The sequence below is a fragment of the Cryptomeria japonica genome, chromosome 3, assembly GCF_030272615.1.
Source record: "Cryptomeria japonica chromosome 3, Sugi_1.0, whole genome shotgun sequence".
In the NCBI taxonomy this organism is placed as follows: domain Eukaryota; kingdom Viridiplantae; phylum Streptophyta; class Pinopsida; order Cupressales; family Cupressaceae; genus Cryptomeria; species Cryptomeria japonica.
This window is the reverse complement of record NC_081407.1, coordinates 463,453,410-463,477,565: the sequence shown is the minus strand read 5'-3', so window position 1 is coordinate 463,477,565 and position 24,156 is coordinate 463,453,410. Positions and strand designations below refer to the sequence as shown.

The window sequence follows — 24,156 nt, the reverse complement described above, 5'->3', positions numbered from 1 at the left end:
TCCCAATTGCAGGGTGTTTAGACAAAGGCAATTCATTAACTGAAACAAAAGAGGATATGTTACAATGTAGCTGAAACATATTATAATTGCAGTGTCCTTTAACTCCATTTGTCATATTGCTGTAGTACATCAATTTAGTAAAAAGTCCTTTTGTCATCTCATTTCCCCAATGAAGATTAGATGCCTGGTTATTTGATATTTATTATAAATGTGCAGCATATGCAATTTTTTGTGATGCCCTTTTGTTGTTTGAAATTTTCTTTGAAGATCCATTGGAGTATGTGTGCAAACTTTTTTATTTCATTAAGGCACATGGCATGCTAGAACTGAGGAAAGGGCTAGTTCAATAGTTGTGCATGTTGGGGTCATGACTGCTATGCCTTGGAAAGTATTAATATGCTTTCCAATCTTTTCTATATTAGCCTATTACCAGTATTTACACATTTTGCCACTTGCCATAGAACAAATGGGTAGCTTTCATCACATGCAATTGCTTCAGTCAACTTAATAAAATGCAAATCTGGTTTTGCCAACCTTTTTAAATTTTAATGATAGAGATTTTGCCAATTATGTATCCATGGCATGTGCATGTTGGTAGTTTGTGATGAATCCTTTTTCTTGGTAGGTATTATTAATGTCTGTTTTATATGCATGTAACTTTTAATGAGAAATAAATAAATTATTATGCACATGTGACAACCCAAATATCAGTGGTTCTCTGAATTTTAAGGTGGGGGGATGTGAGGACATGAGGATGCGGTTTTGGGGACTTGGGGGACAGTGATGGGAGGATTATTTAAATAACTCGAACAAACTAAAAGCAGGAAAAAACTTTAAATAGAAAATGAAATCTGCTGAATTCACAATTGCAACTTGCACTTGTTTAGCGTTTTAGGGCTTTTTAACAGTTTTTTATTAAAACACTCACCCCTTTTATGCACCAAATGGAGAAAGTTGGCCAGTCCTGAAAATGAGAGACTTCCTCTTCAAGTCCCTAAGTCCTTGGGATGTTTGGGACATCATCTGGACCCACCTGTGGAGCACTGATAAATAAATGATTTTGGTCCCCTTACTTTCCCAGTGCATTGCATGCTTGTGCATTTCTTATGATGAATTGAACCATTATTCCAGGGACTATCTCTCAATTAATATAAGTTGGCTGCTAACGACCTCTCAATTATACTCCTTTTATTTCAATTAAAATATGTTGGGGCCAAAACCTCTCAAATATGTCATTTCTTCTTTAAAAGGGCATTTCTAATTTTCTTAAAATTAGGGTCTTGAAATAATAGAAGCTTCAGTAATTTCCAAACCATATATTGTTAAAATGCTAGGCATATGACTGACAGAAATTGCACAATTTTAGAAGCAATGGAATAATGGCTATCTGTAATTTTTTTCTCTTAAGTATCAAACAAGTTGCCCAAATTTTCAAGATTTTAATCTAATTTGAGATTCTTCCAGATTCAAGGGCACTTATGGTTATGATTTTTTATGGTAATACAGGGTTGCACCTCCTATTAGCTGATTTACATTATGTGCTATCAATATATATGTTCGAATTCAGTTTAATTTCAATTCCTGTTCTTATAGCAAATAGATTCTCACTGATTGAAAATATTTTTAATGAATTTTGCAAATGATTCATTGTTATTGCAACTCTACTCTTATTTCATCTTGTCCTTGTCTCTAAGGTCTTGTTCTATTGAATTGCAGTGAGTCTATAGCCACCTCCACGATTGTTATTTCTTTTCTGATGTGACCCATAGTCTCCACTGCTGCTTTGGTGAACAATTTTGCAAATGAACCCACGAGAATTTTGAACCAATGAAGGAACTTGGATGAACGACTCTTGTGAAAAATGAGCTGCTCAACCTCACAAAAACCAGAAAAAAGATTGATTTGTCATGTTGAGAATCTACTAAATTTATTTTTTCCTTTACCCATGAATAAACAAAAATCTGTTCATATGATATAGAATAACAAAAAAGTCTCAGCCTCACCTTGGCTTTTTGGCCTTAATGCTGTTGTTGCCCAACTTATAAATTGCAAAATCATATGTTTTAAGGCTTGTGTCTATTCAAGAAAAAATAAAGAGAAGATTCCCTTTCAGATTTCATTATATGGAACAAGGCATCATGGTCCTCTTAGCCACATTTTCTTTATATTTATTTCTGCTTTAAAATTCTTCTTTTGGTTGGAGGTGATGATGTTGGGTGTATTCAATTTATAGAAACACCTCTAATGTTAGGATACCTACATAGAAAATAAGACATCCTAAAAAATAAAGCAACAAGATACACAAAAAACACAAAAAGTGAAGCAAGGATGCACATAATTGTTGGGATTGACTCAAATATAACTTACGATAGAGTAAGAAACTAGTGCTACTTTGAGCGGCAACCTCATAAGTATCAAAGTAACAAATGGGTTTAGATGAGTGATGCTTGCCCAAACGAATATTTAACTCCCATTTATAACTCAATAGGTTGGGGCAACCAAATAAACCCTTATGAGGTGGACTAGAAGTCTAGAAGAATCTAGATGTTTGAAAGAGTCACTTCCTTATTTTCTTCCTATTCTTTTCTTCTTTCATTAATCCTTCCTTGATTCACATGTTCCATTCTTTCTTCCTTCCTCCTTGATGATCTCCTGCCAAGGAAATGATCTCCCTTTTATATCTTATTCTTGAGGGAGTCACAACTCTTCATTTCATGCCTTTTGACCATTCATTGGGCTTAATTAAATTTTAATTTTATTTAATTTTTTATTTAATTTATTATCATTTATTATTAAATCCCATTTCAAAAAGGGGACATTATGTAGGAGTATGACATGTCCCCCCCCCCCCCCCCCCCCCACTAGAAAATAGGTGCTATTGCATGTATACTCCTTTGTTGAACACATTGACAGATTCTGCCACTTTGTACCATACTCCGTGGTAGAGTTGCTATGGAACTGCTTGGTTCTCCTATCAATCCTCCATATAGAGTTTCTGTGACCAATCACCTTCAAACAATACATACGCAAAATGGGACAGATTCTTGAATATGTAGTTAGCTTGAAGTTGCATGGCTGCCAACCTGAGTAAGTACCTTGAAGGGGCCACATAACCAAGGAGCCAATTTGTTTCCCTTTGTTGTCTTAGAGATGTCTCTTTGGAAGGTTGCAAACAGAGAAAAATTGCATCCCCTCCTCAACATGATGTTCACTTCTTTGCTGTTGTGTTTGTTGTTTCATTCTTTTTTTTGTGCCATGACCAAGCTATCCTCTAGGTTCTGTTTTGCAACTTGTTAAAGTTGAATGCAATCTTCTACTACCTGGATCTTGGAGTGTTGATGCAGACATGAAGTTGTGGGTGGTGGGGAATAGCCATATGATTCTTAAAAGGGTGCCATTCTGGTGGTTGAATGAAAAGAAACATTATACCATTTGGCCACTTGTAACCGTCAGGCCCATTGAGATTGTTTATCAAAGGAAAATCAATGATCATATTCTTGAAGGGATTTGTTTGCTATTGCTGTTTGCCTGTCTAATTGTGGCTGGTGAAAAGTGTCAGTACAGCAAGTTATAAGAATTCCAGACAGTTCTGTTTAATATTTGCTTGTGACAAGTGGATCTTGATCACAGACTCCACTTTTTGTATTACCATGTAGTTTCTGTATTCTTTGTAGTTTCTCTATTGTGCCCATTAAGGCAAATGGCTATTGTTTTTGAGAAGATAGGATGTAACAAAACACAAAAATGGGCATAGTTAGTGAGTCTGTCTACAGCCATGATCATGCTCATACCTTCAGAGTTAGGAATCTTCTGGTCAAATCCATGGGTACTTCCTTTCTTTGGCTTGACAAGGAATATGGTGAAGATCTTTGAGTAACTCCCTGAAGAATTCACTTTCAACTTTTCAGTAGTTTTTGAATTTCTTTAATATTTGTTGCGGGAATTGAATCATGACAACAGACTAATTTTTAAATTCTGATGTAGTTTTATTTTTTGTGCCCATAAAGGCAATGGCTAATATCTTTGAGGAAAGAGGATGGAACGAAACACAAAAATGAGCATATTTGGTGAGTTTGTTTACAATAATCACGATCATGCTCATACATTTAGAGTTGGTAATCTTATGATAAAATCCATAGATTTTTTCTTCTTTATTCGACTTGATATGGAAGATGTTGAACACCTTTGAGTTTCTCCTTGAAGAATGCACCCTCAAGTTGTCAACAGTTTTGAATGTCCTCTTGCGGGCAAGCCATGTCCATTTTAGCTCAGAATCCTTGGAAAGATACAACCTATCCTTGTACCATGGTAAGTTATCCCTCCACACAAATTTGTTGGAGAAGTTGGGTCGTGTTGAATCTTTTGAATGAGTTGCCTCATCAAAGTGTCTTGCTGCCATTCTAGTTCTGATGCTTCAACCTAATTTGGTTGAGGACCAGTATCACAAAAAGGAGTGATTGAGCTTATTCATTTATAGAAAGTGCATATACCACAAAATTTCCTTTCCATTTCCAATATATATTCTCAAAGTTGTACCTAAGCATTTGTGTGACCATTCTTCTGGTTCATCTGAAAAAAGTTATCTTGTCAAGTAGCATTGTTAGCCATTATATGTTCTTCCCAAATTTCACAGTAGACATGATATCATCAAAAAAGACAAGTACAAATTTATGAAGGAAAGGTAAAAATGCAGAATTTGAGACTGATAATTGGATGGTTATTACTAAGACCAAAAGACAACTAAAGAGATTAGACAAGATTGTTTTGTAACAATGTGACAGACCAAACCATGAAGAACCAGGATCAGAAAGGAAGAATGACAGGCACTTAAGGAAATTAAGGATGCCCAGGACTTTTTGTGCTTTAAGCAGAAAAGGGAACAAGGTTGGAATGATCTCATTGGAAAGATGAGGGACCACTTGAATAGTAGTGGCATGTACATAAAGTGCCATTAAAGTTTAGAAGGGATGTAATGGAGTTGAATCCTTCCTAAGCAGAGAAGAATTGTAAGTTGAATCCTCTTTGAACAGAGGTGAATAGCAAGTTGCTTCCTAGAGATTTTATGTTGTCCAAGATTTATAGCTCAACCAAGATACACAAGCTAGGAGTTTCTGTTAGGCCTATTCTTGATGCTATATGCTATATAGTCACCTACCTCATGCTTGCTAGCTACTTAGTTAATAAGTTGGATCTAGTTGTGCGCAACACTTTCTTCTCCATCAAAAACCATACTAATTTTGTCAACACTTGTAAATAGTAATGGCCACAAACTTAATGAAAGTAGACTTATAGACTAGCTTTGATGCAGTTTCTCTCTTCACTAAGATACCCCTGATAAAGTGGTCAAACCTCTCAAGGAGCTTACAGACAAAGATAAATATTTTAGCTTCTTATGAACAAACAGAAAGGATTTAAATTTTAATGTGCTGGCTTATCACAGGTTATAGCAAACTTACATATGAGGAAATATGAGAAAGTTGCATTCATTTTAATATTTGAAACTGAAGTGATGCTATCTTTAAGTGGATGATAGCAGTGTAACTTGGCCACATGGAAGAGAGTTGCCGACTGATTTCTTATCACACCTTAATGAACAATCTAAGCACATTCAATTCACTACGTAATTTGAAGACAACAATGCTGCCATAAAATTAATATTCACTATAGATGTATGTAATGAAGCAGAGAATCCCAAATTGTAGAAGAGCTGAAAATTATTTCATTGATGAATAGGCCAGAAATGCCACTTTGAGAGGTACCATGCCAAATGCTTAAGCCACAAATGAATTCACACAGATGATGATGTCTATATAAATATCATAGATGTATGAAACGATTCAAAAATATCCTGAGCTGTAGGGCTAGGGCCCAAAATTACTTTATAAATAAGAAAGTAATGTTACTTCAAGAGATAAAATCCCTCTGGTGATCTGAATTTTCACACCTTTTTTTCTTGTATTTTTAATAATTAGTTCTCTTTTGTTTGTTCATATAATATTTAACCAAACATATTATTCTTGACTTGTGTTATAACTTACGACTTCTAAATCAACTGAATTTTTGTGACACTTTGTTTTAGAAGATCAAACTTCCAATGATCCGTCTTCTTGCAAAATTTTATGTTTCTCATGCATTGAAATTAATACTTCTAATTGTCAAAACTGTCTTCCCCAAAAATTGGGGTAAGTTTCTATTCTTGTGTCATTAATTTTGTTGGTGGAGTTTTCATAGGATTGTCTTGTCACAATATCAAAACTTGAAAAATTGTTCCATATTTATAACCTAGCACTAAACTTAACATCATGCTTTGGATACATTTAATAAAGCATTCCTTAAATATTTAATTGGGTTCTGTTGTGATGTTTTCACACATCGCCCCATTGCAAATGGGGACCCCCATTTTTTTTTTGCTTTCTAGGATGGTGGTAAGAGTATTTTGCTATTAGCCTTTGTGTTGAAGAAGTGTAGTGGGTCAAAAGTTAATCAAGTCAGGTTTGTCTCTTTGGGATGAAGTGAAGTCAGTTAGTTACCAGGGCTTTTGAAATGAATGACCCATCTTTTGCTTGCAAGGCTAGGGATGAAATGCTAAATCTGGCTAAGACTTGAAAATTTCCTTTGATTGCCTGGATCAGCAACCGAGGCATTGACAGCACTTCCTTTTCCCAGCCAAGGTTTTATCACTTCCACTTCTCCCAGCACAGCCAGTGGGTGCCCAAACCCGATCACTCCCGTTTCCATTCCTCACCTTCGCCATCACCATTTCACCCTTCCATTCTTTCCATCTCTCTCCCTCTTCACCTCACAGCCCTTCCATCTTCTCTACTTTCCACTTCCTTCCACTTCCACCCTTCTATGCCTTTACCACATCCCTCACATCTCCCCTTCCATTTCCTTTCCATTCTTCTTACCCTTCCCTTCACCTACCTGCCTTCCTTCTTTTCTTCCCTTCCATCTCCCCACATTTCCACTTCCCCTCACTGCCTTCCATTTCACCCCATATCTTTTACCCACCTACCTTCCTATCCACCATCTACCTTCCCATTCCCCTTTCCTACCTTTACCTTTACTCCCCCACTACCACTTCCACCTCCTCTACTCTCCATATCACACCCCTTTGCCTACCTCATCCTAACCTCCCTACCCACCTAACCATTCCCATTTCCCACCTTTATCCCTAATTACCTTTTTCCTAACCTACATCCTATCCTAAATCTCCCCTATTCCCCTAAGCTTACCATCTATCCTACCCCATCTCCTACATTACCCACACTCCCTTTCCACCCTACCCCTACCCCTATTCTATCTTAACTCCATCCATACCCCTTATGTCTCCCTTTCCTCCAACATCCTCTTCTTCCCTTCCTCACGTGGCACTTTCCCTACCACTCTTCACTTCCACATCCCACTTCACCTCACAGTCTTCTCCCTCTCTACCGTATCATTGTTTGGGCCCACAAACTTTAAAGATGAAAATTTTAAAAGTCTTCTTATTCCTTGCCACGTAGCATGTTTGGCCCCACTTTAGACTCAAAATGAAGAATTAAAATAGGTTTTTCTTAAGGACTCTTTTGCTGGGACTCACTAACTTCTGGCCTGGGAATTTAAAATGTTTTTTTTAAGGCATTGCAATTGCCTTTGACATTGCATGGACCCCACCACAACTTTGGAATGAAAGAAAAGGTTTTTTTTGAAGGCATTTTAAGCAAAAGGGAGAGCATCCACCTCACTCTACCCCACATCCCTTCTACCTTATCCTCTCCGTGGCATCTCTTTACCACATTCCCCCATCTTCTTTACCACAATATCCTCTTTACTATTACACTTTTCCCCTCCTTTTTTACACCCGTGGCATATTTGGGCTTCACTAAAACTTTAGGAAGTAGAAGAGCGCATATAAGGAATAGCACCAATACAATCATTTCAACATTCAAATTCATTGAGTGCAACCGAAATCCAGGAGCAGACCAACAGCGGTTAGGAGCAAATTTCATCAGCTGCATAGAGAACATCAGGAGCAGCAGTCATTAAGGCGAATTTTGATTGAATTTCCCAGTAAATTCCATCACACATAGGGTAAATGAAGGTGAATTTCTTCAGATGGAGCTAATCTGGTGCAGACCTGAGTCAGGTTTGATCCCAGCTAGCCTGAAGCGCATTCCTCACATCAGCATAAACCTAAGCAAATATTGTGTAAGGTTGAATTCCATGATGGTTGCAGCTATTTTGATCAGCAACAGAGGCAATTTTCAGATTGATTCTCAAGCAATTTCCAGCATAGCCAGGGTAACATCAGAGGTTATTCAAGCAAATTTAAGGCAGAGATAAGACGAATTGTAGGAGTAAGGTGATTTTCCATCAGAAATTAGACTTTTCAAAGCAATGCAAGTGAATACCAACAGAGGAAGGCTCAAATCAGATGCAAGACTAGAAATGAATGAAGAAGGACAGTATTAATGTTAAAAGATTGAAAGGAGATAACCTTTTGAAGGAGAAACAAGCTAATTACATACAAGTCTGAGTGGATTTCCTCATCAACAGTGACAGTTCCAGATTTTGAAACATCATGAGAAGGGTAATACATGAAGAATGATCATTGGATGATGCTGAATGATGAGGAAAGGGACAACAACAATATGAATGAGTCAAGTTTCAAGTCATACATGAAAGCAAAATTTGAATGGAAGAAGTACTTTGAGGTTTCTTGGTAGTTGGAAGGCTGAGAGCAAGCTGGAGATTGCAATTTAAATTGCACTTCCATTCCCCTCTAGGGGGAGCGGGTACACTTCCTTTGCCCCCTTGGAGGAGCGAACTTCCTTTGCTCATTAAAATGTCCAAATTCCTATCAATGATCACACCAAGCAGTGGCATGAATAAGCAATTTTGGCGCCAAGGATTCAAATTTAAAAAGAAAATGTTAAAATGCAACCAAATCAGCTCCTTAAGAAATGATATTAATTTTATTCAAAGCATTATCAAGTCGGCCTAGGTGGAGATGAAAGGAAAGGACACAGCCCTTAGCCTTTGGCACCTATATAAGGCTTTTTTTTTAATCCATTGTGTCATACCCCAAAACAGCCCAGCGAATATAATTGTGATCTGCACCTCAGCATACAACGAAATACATCCAGTCCAGCGATTTGACAATCATTTTGATCATTACATTTGATCAAAATGCACTTAGAGAAGGTGATTTTGGGTTTTAGGATCAAGTTGAAGGCATTCTCAAAAGCCGATATGGAATCAGATCTCCAAACATGTGGCTCAGACCTTGGAGCACTTCAAAATCAGATATGGAAATCAGAGATAGAATCACCATTTCATCATCGTTTTGAGGATATACCAAATTAGAGGATTGTGAAATCCATCCATATCATGTTTGCTTAATACCATCTTTGTTTATTTTGCAGGTATGACTAACGAAAAGGATGAAGATGCGGACTGCAAACATCATCAAGAACACTTCAAAAGCATGGAAGAAGACTCAAAACATTGCCAAGACGAAGGACTTCAAGCATATCAATAGCTGCATCATGACAACAAGTGGAGCAGGATACATTCAAAGCTTTCATTGCAACATGGTAAAATGAAGAAGTTTTGTTGATAAGGAATGTTTTACAATCAGGAATTCAAGAATCAAAGTTAATTCATTGAGGAGTTAACTCAAACCAAGTGTATCATTCATCAAGTAAATCATGAATGAGGAAAGACCAGTCATCATCACTGTTGAAGCTTGAAATGTTGAGTATCAAGAGATATTACTCAACATTCTTTCATGATGGCGTATTGAATCTACCAAGTACAAACAAGTTGAGGTGGCATCCCAGTCACTAGTCACCATTCACCCAATCAGGAGGCTCCGTGTAAGCATGTCTAGATGCAATGTACCTGACTCATCATATGTGGGCACAAACTCTAAAGTACCTACCCTCACTATCTATTGGTCAAGATTCAAGAGAGGACATGTGTCCAAATATTATAATTATTTCACTGGCTAAGAAGAGTTTGTTCTAGTAAACCCTAATTAGGGTTTCATCTTGTAATCTTGGCCATTGATCTCATATCGATCTAAGCCTTTGAATTGTAATGAGCTCTCTATATAAGGCTCAAACGTCTCATTTGTAAAGGTTAATAGTGAATAGTTAATGGGCAGTTAATGTCAGAAAAGTAGAAGAATAGATAGATTAGAAGTTAGAAGCTAGAATAGAGTAGGAGAAGAAGAAATTGTTGCTAAGGCTTGTAAATGGATATACTCTTTTCATTGAAGATATGGTGAAATGTGTTATTTCAGCAAGCTACATGGTTTCTACTTCTCGTTTGCTTTCATCTTGATTAGTTGAATGATAGAGCGTTGTGCATGATTCATGGTGAAACTCTTAATCCATACCACTAGCAGTTTGTTGATTGCGAATTCGCCTTGTGTGGTCAACTAGAATCCTTGAATGAGCTTAAGTTCAATTGTTATTCAATCATTGATATGTATTCAATTAATGGTGTCTATGCTTGATAATGATTTGAAAATCATCTAATTTCCTTAGAAGATCGCACTAAGCTTTGTGGAGTTGTTGTTTTGCATGTCAAAGCACGGCTTAGTGGGGTTTCACCAAAGGTTGTCCATTGTCTCTTGCATTCTTAGGAGTACTGTAGTCTTTGAAAAATAAATTGAATGAATGATTCAATAATCGGATAATCTATTCAACAATATACAAGCGTATATAAAGAGATTACAAGGACGACCTTCTAAATTAAGAACAAGTCGTTTAAAGTGAACTACTAAAAAGCTGAACGCTAAATAAAGCTTCAAAGCTAATTAACTAAAAAAAAAATTTAAACGCTAAATAAAGCTTAAAAGCCAATTAACTAAAAAGCTAAATGACCATTAAACAAGGAACTAAATATAGGTGACTAAAATATAATTAAATATTCTAATACCCTCCCTTAATGGTCATTCTATCTACTAACTTCCCTACAGAAGACACTGCAGGTCTTTTGATCACAAACGGAAAGAACACGTTGCTGCGGTGGAGACCCTCCCTGGATTTGCAACGTGTTGATGACCAAGAATACCAAAATCCATCCAACTTGACAAACTGAAACCTGAAACCATGATTTTGAGGAAAAATCGAAAAACCCTCAAAAACTGAAGATACAGGAAAAAAATGGTAAAAACCTTGAAACGTCGCGCAGTAAAACCCCAAAACATCACACGGTAAAACACTAGTCATCATGTGGCAAGACACCAGACATCACATGGCATAACATCAAACATCACATGGCAAAACAACAGACATTGTGTGTTAAAACAACAAACCTTACGCGACGAAATAGCAGACATCACGTGGTAAAACAACACTCCCTGATTTTTGAGGAAAAAATCAAGCAAAACCCTCCCATGATTTTTTGTGGAGAAAAATCAGAAAACCCACGCAAGCTTTGCAGATGACAAATAATAATTTTGAAGGAAAAAATTCTAAACCTTGCGAACAATTTTGAGGAAAAAAAATGTGAAAACCCTGGGACTTGTAGGACGAGGTCTGGCCTAAATCAATTTGATCAAGGTAACGATATTCAGATATCGTGAACATGCACTGTTTCTAGGTGTTGTGGCAGTTGTTGAACTTCTGTCTGTGTTCCAACATGATGTTGGTCAAAGATGCCATCTCGGAAACCGAGGTTGATCGAGGTCAACTGAGTGAAAGCAAGAGACAAAAGAAGTTGATTTAAAAAAAAAAAATCAAAATAAAAGCAGCTGCACAAAAAATCTGAAACCCTGGAGGAGAATCCTTGTATGAATTCCAAGGTGCGAATTTTGAGGTTTGGAAGAGACCCAGAATTAAAAATTTTCAGCAAACTTAAAACCTGAAATTTTTCTTGAAAGTAATCAGAAAAAATAATAATTTGCAGAAAATAAAAAAATACCTTTGATTTTTTTTGTAAAAAAAAAAGAAAAATATTGACGATTTTTTTTGCCAAAAAAACGCAAAAAAAAAAAGGGGCAGAAACCCTAGGTCGGATGTACAACATAAACGGCGCCCAGAAGACACCAAAATTCCCGACATCCACAGAATTAGTAGAAATCGCTGTCTTTTTAAATTCCAAGGCACGAAAAACGAGGCACCCAGAAAAATCTGAGACCAACCCAAAAAAGCTCTCAAAAAAAACCACGAAGAATTTGAAATCAAAATGCAGATCCTATGGTTCAAAAATTGAGGCACGAAAAACGATGCACCCAAAAAAATCTGACGACAACCCAGTTGAGGTCTCGAAAAAGCCACCAAGAATCTGCAACCAGAACAAAATTTCGACTTGAACTGAAGGGTCAAAACCGTGGTCGAAAATTGTAGAAACCCTAGGAAAATTTTCAATCTGCAAAAAAAACCCTCTAGGTTGCAGGCCCAAAAATCTCCAGAACCCTAAAAAAAACATGAATTGCTGCCTAGCACAAAGAAATTCGCCCACAAACCACAAATCCTCGAAACCCTCAAAAAGCCTTCAAAAAAGCAAAATCGTTTTTTTAATAAAAAAACAATAAAAAAAAATCTGGAAAATATTCCAGAAAGAAGGCCATGAATTTTTATTAAAAAATTCGCCAAACTTTAAAGAATCCCATCGACTCGCTCTGATACCATGAAAAATAAATTGAATGAATGATTCAATAATCGGATAATCTATTCAACAATATACAAGCGTATATAAAGAGATTACAAGGACAACGTTCTAAATTAAGAAAAAGTCGTTTAAAGTGAACTACTAAAAAGCTAAACGCTAAATAAAGCTTAAAAGCTAATTAACTAAAAAGCGAAATGACCATTAAACAAGGAACTAAATATAGGTGACTAAAATATAATTAAATATTTTAACAGTCTTCCTAAACCAATCCCTTTTGCGTTTTTTTTTATGCTCCAAGCAAGTAGGTAGAATCTAAGTTCCAGCAATTCAAGCAATCAAGTATTCAATGTAAGTCCCCTTGGATTACCAGCAATCACATCAACCGATTGAGCTTATACACAAGTCGTGACCCGACATTAGAAACCTTGGAGTCTTCCAATTGATCACATAGTTTAGCATTTGGGAAGATTTTGATCAAGAGAGGATAAGATACTTTTGGTATTTTATTCTATGTTTGATTGTGCCAAAAAAACACATCAATAGGTTCCATTCTTTCATTAGTTTCATGTGCACAATAATCACATTTATATAGTCAAGCTATCCAAATTGACTACCATTCCAATGTAAATAACACATAATTAGTTATTAGTATTACTTAATTCAATTATAATTCCAATCATCTATTCAATATTGCATCTCAGTATCATATTTTTTGATATTCCATAACCTCATAATATCACACACGAGTTTATGATTGTAATGTTCCCTTTTTAGAAGGGATTTAATAATTAAAATTTAAATATAATTATAAAATATAAATGAATGGTCAAAGGATTTTGAATTTCAGCTGGTCATTGTTCATAAGATCGTCTTGTCACAATATCAAAACTTGAAAAATTGTTCTATATTTATAACCTAGCACTAAACTTAACATCATGCTTTGGATACATTTAATAAAGCATTTCTTAATTATTTAATTGGGTTCCATTCTTTCATTAGTTTCGTGTGCACAATAATCACATTATATAGTCAAGCTATCCAAATTGACTACTATTTCAATGAAAATAACACATAATTAGTTATTAGTATTACTTATTTCAATTATAATTCCAATCATCTATTCAATATTGCATCTCACTATCATAGTTTTTGATATTCCATATCCTCATAGATATCTCACACGAGTTTATGATTGTAATGTTCCCTTTTTAAAGGGATTTAATAATAAAATAATAATAAAATAATAATAAAATAATAATAAAAATTTAATATATAAATGAATGGTCAAAGGATTTCTGAATTTAAGGTGGTCATTGTATGTATGAACTTATGGAGTTCAGTCTTAAGGACATATTCAGATATATGTATTTATCAGGTACTAATATGTGGAGTTGCTTCTGCAGATAATATATTATAATCCATGATATTTATCCAGTAAATAATATATTATTCCATTATATCTTGTAATGATTCATTTGAGAACATTATATCCTAATATATGTATTATCATTAAGTCATCGCTGTAGTTTAATATTAATACATATGCTCAATTGAATGAGTGGTATCAATTGGTGCATTATTTCTTTATGTTGCCAGCCGTACACTTACATAAAGAAACCCCCATGTTTAGAGGGGACAATTTCTGACACAAATCTACTTGTCTGGCTTTTAACAACTGTACATGTTCTAAAGAGAAAATATGTAATGCCTTGCCAAGTTAGTCGCAGCCTTATTGGGATGGCTAAGTTAATAAAGGTATTTAAATAAAGTTGAATTAAGAAATCATTGGCAGCAATTACTAAAGACATGAAATTAAAATTAAAAAGGGGCTTAACACCAGTGATAAGGATGGAGGGTTACACCCTTTCAAAATGTAACCTTTGGGAAAGGTTGTGACTTTCTCAATGATAAGGTATAAAAGAGAGATCAATTCATTTGAGATGGGGCATCAAGGGGTCAATCAATGGATTGAGAAGAAAGAGATTAGAAAATAAATAATCTGATCTGGAATAGATATTTGATTTGAAATCAAGAAATAGCCAATAAAGAGCAGAATCTGATTAAGTATTATCAGCCTAGAATTAGTAAGTTAATGGTGAAAATATGATATATTTATGCAATATATATTCTTTGCTGAAATTATATAAGGATTGTTGTAAGCAATTGCATTATTTTCCAAGTGGAGTATTGTTTCCCAATTTAAGTAAAATTAATTATATATCTGTTTGATAAATATGTTATAGTATATTCATATAGTTAATTATTTTGAATTGGATAGAAATGGCTGCAAAACAGGAAGGCCGATCAACTTTTTGAGTTTATGAGAGGTGAGAACCCGACCTATCTTTCACCAAGTACACCACCCCAAGATGGAGTGCTCGTGAGCTGGGAGGCGTATGTGTGCTCCTGGGCTTGGTGGAGAGGGTAGTCTCATACTCTTATCAAGCACGCCATCCCGAGATGGAGCACTTGTGGGCTGGGAGGCTGGTTTGTGCTCCTAGGCTTGATAGTATATTCATATTGTTAATTATTTTGAATTGGATAGAAATGGCTGCAAAACAGGAAGGCCGATCAACTTTTTGAGTTTATGAGAGGTGAGAACCCGACCTATCTTTCACCAAGTACGCCACCCCAAGATGGAGTGCTCGTGAGCTGGGAGGCATATGTGTGCTCCTGGGCTTGGTGGAGAGGGTAGTCTCATACTCTTATCAAGCACGCCATCCCGAGATGGAGCACTTGTGGGCTGGGAGGCTGGTTTGTGCTCCTAGGCTTGATCGAGGAGGATGGAGCGCCTCCAAGGTGGACTGAGGGATGGAGTGGATCATTCATTTTCAACCAAAGCTATTGCTAAGTTGTTCAAGAATCTGACACTAAGTTGTTCCCTGTTTGCTGGGGCTTCTTTGCTGTTGCCTGTGACTCATCCAATACATGAAATATGAATTATGGTTGTTTAGGGTTCAGATGGTTAAAAAGTAAACAAAATTTGTCAAAAATTTCAGCTGTCATTTGAATCATTGTGGAAATGCCACATCCAACCTGGAATCACTTAAGTATGCATGTCAATGACTCCAGACAATTCTGAGCCCGCCCAACCTCCCCCACCAAATTGTACCTTCCCCAATTTCACAGTCGATTCATACGCAGGGTTTTTCTGCCAATTTGGTAACATAGATGAGGACTGTCCAACATCTATTTGTGGACAAGATGGAGTAGGATTGTATCATGGAAGGAGAATTGAGTGTTGTAGACATTGAAAGTACAATTTCAGTTGTAATTGCATGCCACAGACCTGACAATTGTGTCTGTAATCAATTGGAACAAGGGGTAGACTGTATCCATGGTTACTTGCACCTCACATTACTTGTCTAACGCTCAATGTTATTACAATAGAAGTGCTTTTGCCACTACCAAAGTTGTTTTTTCCAGGATTATTTTGTTAAAATTTGTGTGTTTGCTTTCTCTTTTCACAGAATTACTTCTTCTATGACTTATTCATTTTGAGTATATAAGCAATCCATAATATATTGGTTCTTTATTTCTGCAAGCATTAATTTATGAGATAAAGGATCAATTTGGTATCAGAGCAGTTACTAGTCCTAAGATTTGTGGAAAATAGTGATGTTGCATGACAGTGACTAGGTCCATAGAAAATAAATAATTGCTACCTTGCAATCTAGACATCTCTATCTGAAGGTGGAATAAAGAGGTATCGCGAGAATGAAGAACCTTATAAATCTGAAGAAAATTGTGATCACTGTAGAAAGCAACATGGAGATTGTGACAAAATAACAGAATTTGATGAGGCATTGACAAGAACACATGAGCCAACAATAGGACTGATAGGCCAAGATGAGCTTTTTATGGGTCTCATAGTAAGAGCACTTGCCATTTTGAGATGCTGGTGAGTGCCTAAAGGACCAGGAAACTTTTTTGGAGGACGATCAAGGAAAAAAAGATCTAAGTAAAATCTTCATATACCCCATTTAAATTTGAAAATAAAGTAGAGAATATCTTTTGATTGGCAATCGAATTCTGAGTTCTTACATACTTGGATCAAACAAATGGAAATTTATTTTGGTGTCTTTTGCACATCTCAATCTGACAGGACATGCTCTTGCATGATGGTAAAGTAAGTTGTCATCTTCCAAAAAGAAAATGAAACTGATTGTGTTTGTGTAGGAATAAGTTAAGGAATTGCTTTCATATGAATTTCTATTATATTGGGCACAAGAATAGCCATAAAATTAAGTGTTTGTATATCAAACAGGGTGCCTAAGGGGTAATTGGAAGTGCTATGAAAAGGTTAGCCTTTACATGAGTCTTTGTGTCTTTGATTTACTCGAAAATTCGGTGAGAAATCCCGAAGTTGAAACTGAAACTTTGGATGAGAAAGCAAAACTTGAAAAATAAACACAACTGTTTTGAGGTTTTGAGGAAGAAAGTAGAGGACGATTATTGATACATTGAAAAAGAAAGATGGGAATCTAGAGAATGTTAGTGGTAGAGGGGGATGCAGCTGATATTATTTTTGGAAAAAAAACATGGTCTAGTCAAGATTACAAAAATTTATAGGTTCAGTTCTCACAATCATTTAGAAATTCCTCTTGTAGAGGGGGGTTACCTTACTGACTATGCAGAAGAAGAGATCGAAGATGAGTAGCTGCAGGAGGAGAGTGAATTGTTTATGCAGGATAACTTTTTGGTCTTGTCTGAAGCAAAGATGCTGGTGGCATTGGCTCAAGCTAAGCTTGAGCATTTGATTAAAGGTAGGATGAGGATTAGAGCACAATACTGTCATCTGTAGCTAGTCCCTCCATGAAAAGGTTAAGAATTGAAGCACAACTCAGTGATTTTTCCATTTTAGGGAAGAGTTTTTACTTGCTAATCATGTGTTAGAGAAAAGCTGTACAAATGATCCTGAGTAGGTCAAATCCTTGATAAGACAAAGCAAAGCGATTTTAGTTCAAGATTGCAATCTAGATATGAAATATACATTCAAACCAATTGCCAATAGTGAAGGAGAAGGCTGAGTTGGGCACACATTCTTAAATTCCTTCACCCTACATCTTTGGATTTAGGTTATAATGGAATGGGGGTTTATATAGATCTGATTTTGCTGCTTTTGTGTAGTCCAAGATCAATTGTAATGCAAGGGTTGGGAAATTTTTGTGCAATCTTATGAAAATGGGCATGCTGCTATTGTTTGTTTTATAAACATTGATTCACTTTGGCATCTTTTATAAATCTAGCAACTCCTCCCATTGACCTTAAGCTAGTGAGTCTGCTTGTATATTCTCTTTTCGGACCTTCCTAATTTGTCTAAATGTTTGATGCACGTACCATTGTGGTAGATTTGTTTTGTGGGACTTTAGTGTGGGAAGTCTTTTCAAAGCTTTCTTGTACAGCACCAACCCACTGGATTTTATTAATTGTGGTTATAGAGTGGAGCATATGAGATGTGTGTAACCCTAAGTTAGCTTGGTTTAATTATAGTGGTTAGTTAAATTAGGCTTAGAGCCACATTGATGGTAGGCTATGAGCTTATGCTGCTCTACTTGCATTATTTTCTGAACGCTGTGTGTTATATAACACTTACCTGTTATCTTAACATACTACATGATTCCTTGCTGCCACTTATTGCTTTATTTCTGGTATTTCCAGTTTGTGCTTGTAGATGAGGACTTCTATTTAATACCTTAACAAGTGATTACAGAGTAGCAATTTAGATACAGGAGAGTTCCCTTTGTTGGATCTCTATTTCAGTAAACATGCCTCTTCCTCGATCTGTGTGGTGTAAATAGATTCTGACCTAAGATGAGCGTTTGATTTTAGGAAGCAAATCTAGCTCACTAGTCTGAAAATCCAGAACTATTTGTTCCTTGTTAAAAACTCGGAGTCTATGTTGTGGTTGGAAATTTGGATTATTTCTCCTTTATGGAATGAGATTGAAGGTGCACTAGTTGCATTAGAAAGATAATCTTTAGAGTTTAGAGAAAGTGGTTGTTGATGCTTAGTCTTAAGGCCTGTTTCAGGGGCTAATGTGCTGAGCATGGATGAGGAACATGGAAAGCAGGCAGCAAAGAGGGTGATCCATGCAAGACAATCTTTGAGATTGGCCGTTTCCCTATCTATCTAATGGCTAAGCCTAAAGCTATTTGTGTTGCGGGGGGTGAAAAGAGAGAAGTTTGCAGAAACCAAATTAAAGCAAAACAAAGGCTTGTGCTAGATAGATATAAACTGTCTTCACTACCAAAGCAGAGCTCAATAGCTCATGATGCAATAATCAACAAGAAAATTCACATATAATAGCAAAGATGAACAATGACAAGATAGAGAATAACAGTAGCTTGCTTTTTATTAAGTTTGCTTATCAATTGACCCTTACATAGATACATGTTCACTTGAAACATACATTAGAGGCTCCCCTGTATAGCAACAAAGAGAGGTTAGCATCAAACAAATACAATCACCAACACAGTAGGCTCTATGTTAGCCATAGAATCATGATTCCTTGAAAATTCACCAACACAGTAGGCTCTATAGCTCAGCTATGAGCAGTTTACATTCTCTCTTGAGAGTTAGCTTTTATATCAAGATCGAAAGCTCAGCCTTCATGGGCATTCTGACTAGTATTCATAGACTAGAACTATCCAGTCCACAATGAATCATCCAACCAATCTACATTTGAAATTTGAAATTACAGAGAGAAGACTTTGCAGTTCCAGTGCCTTTATTATTTTTGTTGGTTGTTGGGCATGGCTGTAACTAGTTCTAGAAGTCCACCACTTGGTGCTGCTATGTGAAACTTCTTTCCTTGGCAATATACAGTCGCTGTCCATGAATGGTCAGCCTTAGTACTTTGGGAATTTGAATTTTGGATGTGGCTAAGCGTGCTTGCTGCTACTCTAGTGTTCATGACCCTCTAATGATGGTGTAGAGAAGTCAAGAGTGCCAAAACTGTGCTACTGGGATGCTAGAGAAAGCCTCTCTGTTATTGTAATGGTTGTGCATACTGCAGGCTTCTTGTCAAATTGGATGGTTTGTGCTAATTCTGGAGAAGTTAGCCTCTCACTTGTGTACGAATCCTTGGGAGCACACCACGTGGCATCAATCAAGTTAACTGATAGAAGTGGGGCCCACTAATAGTAACACAAGGTAATTTTATCTTTATGGTACAACATCCACTACCATGTGTCGTTATGTTGAGGCTTTTTAAATGTAAGCCTTTTTTGCTTTTTGCTGAATTCTCGCAAACCATTAGATGAGATCTGATCTGGAGTATCAGACAGCATGCATTTGTTGGGACTTCGGACTTCATTAGAATTGCTCTGCAACAACAAAATACAAAAATGGAAGAAAGTGGGGATGCCCGTGGATGCTGCCATATTTTTATGCCAAGCTTGATAAAAAAGAAAGTGCTAAGCCATGGAGGGGGTATTACAACAAATAAACTATGTTGCCGTTTTGTCAGCCAAAAGCCCCCGGTTCGGGTTTGGTTTGAACTTGGTTCAGATTCAGGTTGGTACGTCTGCAGGGTTGTCCAGGGCATGTGAAAACAACTATGGGTTTGTCACAAATTAACTCGGTTGAACCCAGAACAAATTTTGAATCGTTGTCTTTGAGACCACATTTTCTTTGAGACTACAATGGGCATGGGGGACTATTGAATTTTTTTTCGTTATGGTTTGTTGAGAATCATAGGCACGGGGACTTTTTTCAACGGTTCACCTCAAACCCAATGGGCTGCATTGTAGCATCACGATGAACGTTGGGGACCTTGGCCGATGGATGGTAAGTTGGACTGTCTCGCCATTTATGCCCACCCAACCCGGCCCTATGATTTGTATATTTAAACTTTAATATTTTATGTTTAATACAATTATACTTAAATTTTAATATTTTTAGTTTAATATGATGTCTAATAGTAATATTTATTATTGTTAATATGATAGGAAGATAATATTTATATTATTTTATTATATAATAATATTATTGATATTTAATCTTTATATATTATTTTTTTAATTTATATATCTATAAATTATAATATTTATCCGTGGCAATTTAAGGTGTGATTATTAATAATTTTAATAAAACAAATTAAGACAAGCTTAGTTAGAATAGGAATATTATGAATATTAGATGAAGTTATTAATAATTAATGTTAATATATATATATATATATATATAACCTTATTAATATTTTTTTATTTTTTTATTTGTATATAGAAATGGATAGTGGATATATTTTTTATTTTACTACACTTATTAATTATTTATTAAATAGTCACAAACACACACATATATGTATTTGTATGGAGTATGGACAAACCCAACCGAACCTGCCAACTGAACCATCAAACCTGAACCCAAATCGGTAACATAGCAAATAAAGGCAAAATTTATATTAGATGCAACAGAAAACCAGTTAAAGATGGGAGATAACTTAAAGCAAGAGATGAAAGCTGTAAAGAGAACGGTTTATGAGGAAATGGGTATACCATGGGCACACTATTTGCTATCGGTGGACAATACCCGTTGAATGCATACAGAGGTTCTGTTGCCACAACCACCACCATTTCACCACCGTACATATACATGAAGATTGAGAATGCAGTTATTAGGGTAACCCAGAATTCTCTACACGAAGATTGTAATTGCTAGCTAGTAAGTCACAGCAGCCGCCTCTAAATATTAAGAGGGTGAAAACTTGACAATTTTGTCTGTACCTTACAAGCCATTAAAGTGAACTACAAATTAGAAAATGTTTTGTAGCCTTTACATACTTTTACTTAACTGACAATTGGTCATGTGGGTTACCTATGTGTTGAAGTTTAAGTACCATATTAGTAAAGCAGCTTCAAGTTTCTTTAGTTTGCTGTTTCGGATTTTCCAATGGTGTTTCATGATCATGCAGCATAACCCTGAGAATTTCAATGGTGTGGCAGATTGATCCAGATTGTATTGCTGATGTTGTTAATGGAGAACTGAGAGAGGATGGCCTCATGCGTAATGCAGAATCAGAAGAAGATAATAGCTCTTTAATACATGATGAATTTAATACAGGAAACTATTCTGTTTCCCCAAGGGATTTGGAAAGACGCTTGCATGAGGTTATAATATCAAGGCTTCAGGATCGCATCATAGAGCTTGAAACAGAACTTAAAGGTACTCGAACTAAATTGCAGGCAGTGAGATTAGGTCAGAAGCAATCAAATGAGCTGAGTCAAACTTCCCAATCCTTAAATTCAGGTATTTATAAGCCTATGAGGTTTTGCTTGCAATGTTTTTCATTATGAGCTTCAGGTGTATTAGAATAATTCCTGGTTGCAAATGGAAGATTCTAGACTGACTAAACTGTTCCTTAGTGGCAATGCACATCAACTTTTTTTTCAGAGAAATGGTTATGACTAAGTTGATGTTTTTTGAAGCCACAATTTAGTAACTTCATCTTTCTAAACTTGTTTGTGTTTAAATTCATGCCATAAATTGGTGATCCATGTACTGTTTCTGGTACAGATCCTGAGGTGCTCACCAGAACATCTGGTTTTTTGAAAAATCAAATTTACCTTCCAGCAGACAAGAAGAATTCCTCAAAAGAATATTTGAAGATGCCAATTAATCAGGAGAAAATTGACAAGCTTTTGATTAAAGAATTATTGGAAGGAACTCCAACTGGTGATGGAATAGGGTCTCAAACACTGAACTTGACCAAGGTTGGCTGTGAAGATTTCAACCTACAGAACATTGATGTTGAAGACTCAAACGAAACTAAAAATCTGCCTCTCTTTTTATCTCTTTCAGGAGATGCTTTATCTGCTTACACTGAAGCTTATGACGAGTTAATGAAAATGACACTAGAGAAAGGTACTAATATGTTTGCCTCTGCTGATGTTGAGGATGCCCAACTTTCAAAGCAGTCAGTTTCAGTTGATAGTTGTCACTGCTATGGGGGGAGTGAATCACAACAAGAAGATGGTAAGTGCTTTTTACACCTTGAGCGATATCCATCACTCTCTACTAATTTTTGGAATGCAGGTGGTCAAAATGCATGTTTCTCCCAAGGAAGTTCTTGTGTGAGTGGGCTTCAAAGTTTCACATCTCCAAAACAAATGGATTTGGAATTCGAGGGGATTGCCTTGAAGAGTTCATATTTTCCTGACAATGTAGTTGAAGATACTTCTGGAAGTACGCCATGTTCATTAAAGTTTGTGGATACAAATGATTTGATAAATATTGATTGTGATCATTACAAATCTGTGGGCATGAATGTAGCTACAGAACCAGAAAAAGTCATGGTAAATATGGATACTTTGTGCAGGACAGATGGATCAAGTTCTACCAGAGTGAGCAATCTGGAGGGATCTCAATTGCCAATGCCTTCTGCACACCAGACTTGTACTGGAGGAAAAGAGCAACCAAGTCAGCTTCTGGATGCTTTGCCTACAGTGAGCACATCTGTACTTGATAAAACAAGATTTCAGGGTATCATTGGAACAGAGGAAGCATTAGAAGGTGATGCAGGTAAAGGCTCGTGTCATCAACTATGCAAGATACCTGGTTCTTTACCAACTTTATCTGATAATGTAAGTCCAACATCAGATGAATCTGACTACTCCTCTGAAGCTGATGACCAGTTAGGCACATTGCTAATAAAGCGTATTGTTGAGAAGATTAGGCAAGGATGTCCTAGTGTTCAAGAAGCAGAAAGTATGCTAGCTTCATTGGATTAAAATGGCTAAGAAACTTTGAGGATGATTGTTGGAGATGCTATTTTCAAGCATTCAATGCCAAAAATCATGAAGCTATATTTCAGACTAGGAACAAGGGCTAAACATGGGATAATGCATTTAAAGTTTGAAGGCTTGGAACCTCTTAATTGCCCTACATGAGAATCATCTGTACCAGTTAGAGTGGGTAAAAGTTAAGCAAGTTTTGTAAGCCAAATAGAAGTTTGTAAAACATGACAGACATGAGATTCAATCTAAAGAGCTATTCATTAATACTAAACCATTGTCATAAATGATTCTGTAAAGGTGATACGAGTTTATAAAGAATGTTACTGGAGGAATCTATAAATTGTTTTGTTGCTGGTTTTGTCGGATACACGTTGACTATGACAGACATCTGGTGTCTGTAAAAGAAATTTTGTTCTTGGAAGAATGTGTTCTATTTTTAACTGAGCTCTGTAAAGGATGCAAAGTGCAATCCTATTTTGTCACGTATATTTCCTATTATGCTCTCTTTGAATCTGGTTTGACATACCATTTAAATGGGTTATATTGTGTACTTGGCAGCCTACGGTTTGACAAACTATGGATAAATAATGTTGGAAAAGATAGCTTATTAACTGTAGAGGCCCATGTCTTGCAACAAGACAAGCTCTTCATAATAGAATGATACATGGGGACATGATTACTCGTAGTAGCAGAAATAGTCCAGCTTCCTCAAATTATGAGTAGCTAAACTCATACGAAGTTTCCTGTTTATATTGTGGCAGAGATTACGCCATTTCTCACGAACTATGGATAAATAAAGTTGGTAAAGATA

The 24,156-nt window shown here is 36.2% G+C and overlaps 1 protein-coding gene across 6 annotated transcripts in view; it reads left to right on the top strand.

The window, feature by feature from the left end:
• Window positions 1-23,785, top strand: part of LOC131078405 (uncharacterized) — a 32,596-nt gene extending 8,811 nt beyond the window's left edge. For 2 of the 6 annotated variants that reach the window (XM_058016088.2, XM_058016087.2), the window contains exons 3-4: window positions 21,555-21,858; window positions 22,126-23,785. In XM_058016088.2, coding sequence (XP_057872071.2) covers window positions 21,555-21,858; window positions 22,126-23,339 — 1,518 coding nt within the window. In that variant the 3' untranslated portion in view covers window positions 23,340-23,785. The remainder of the gene's footprint in view (window positions 1-21,554; window positions 21,859-22,125) is intronic. The other 4 variants (XM_058016089.2, XM_059218407.1, XM_058016090.2 and 1 more) reach the window with 4 other exon arrangements.
• Window positions 23,786-24,156: the final 371 nt, after the last annotated feature.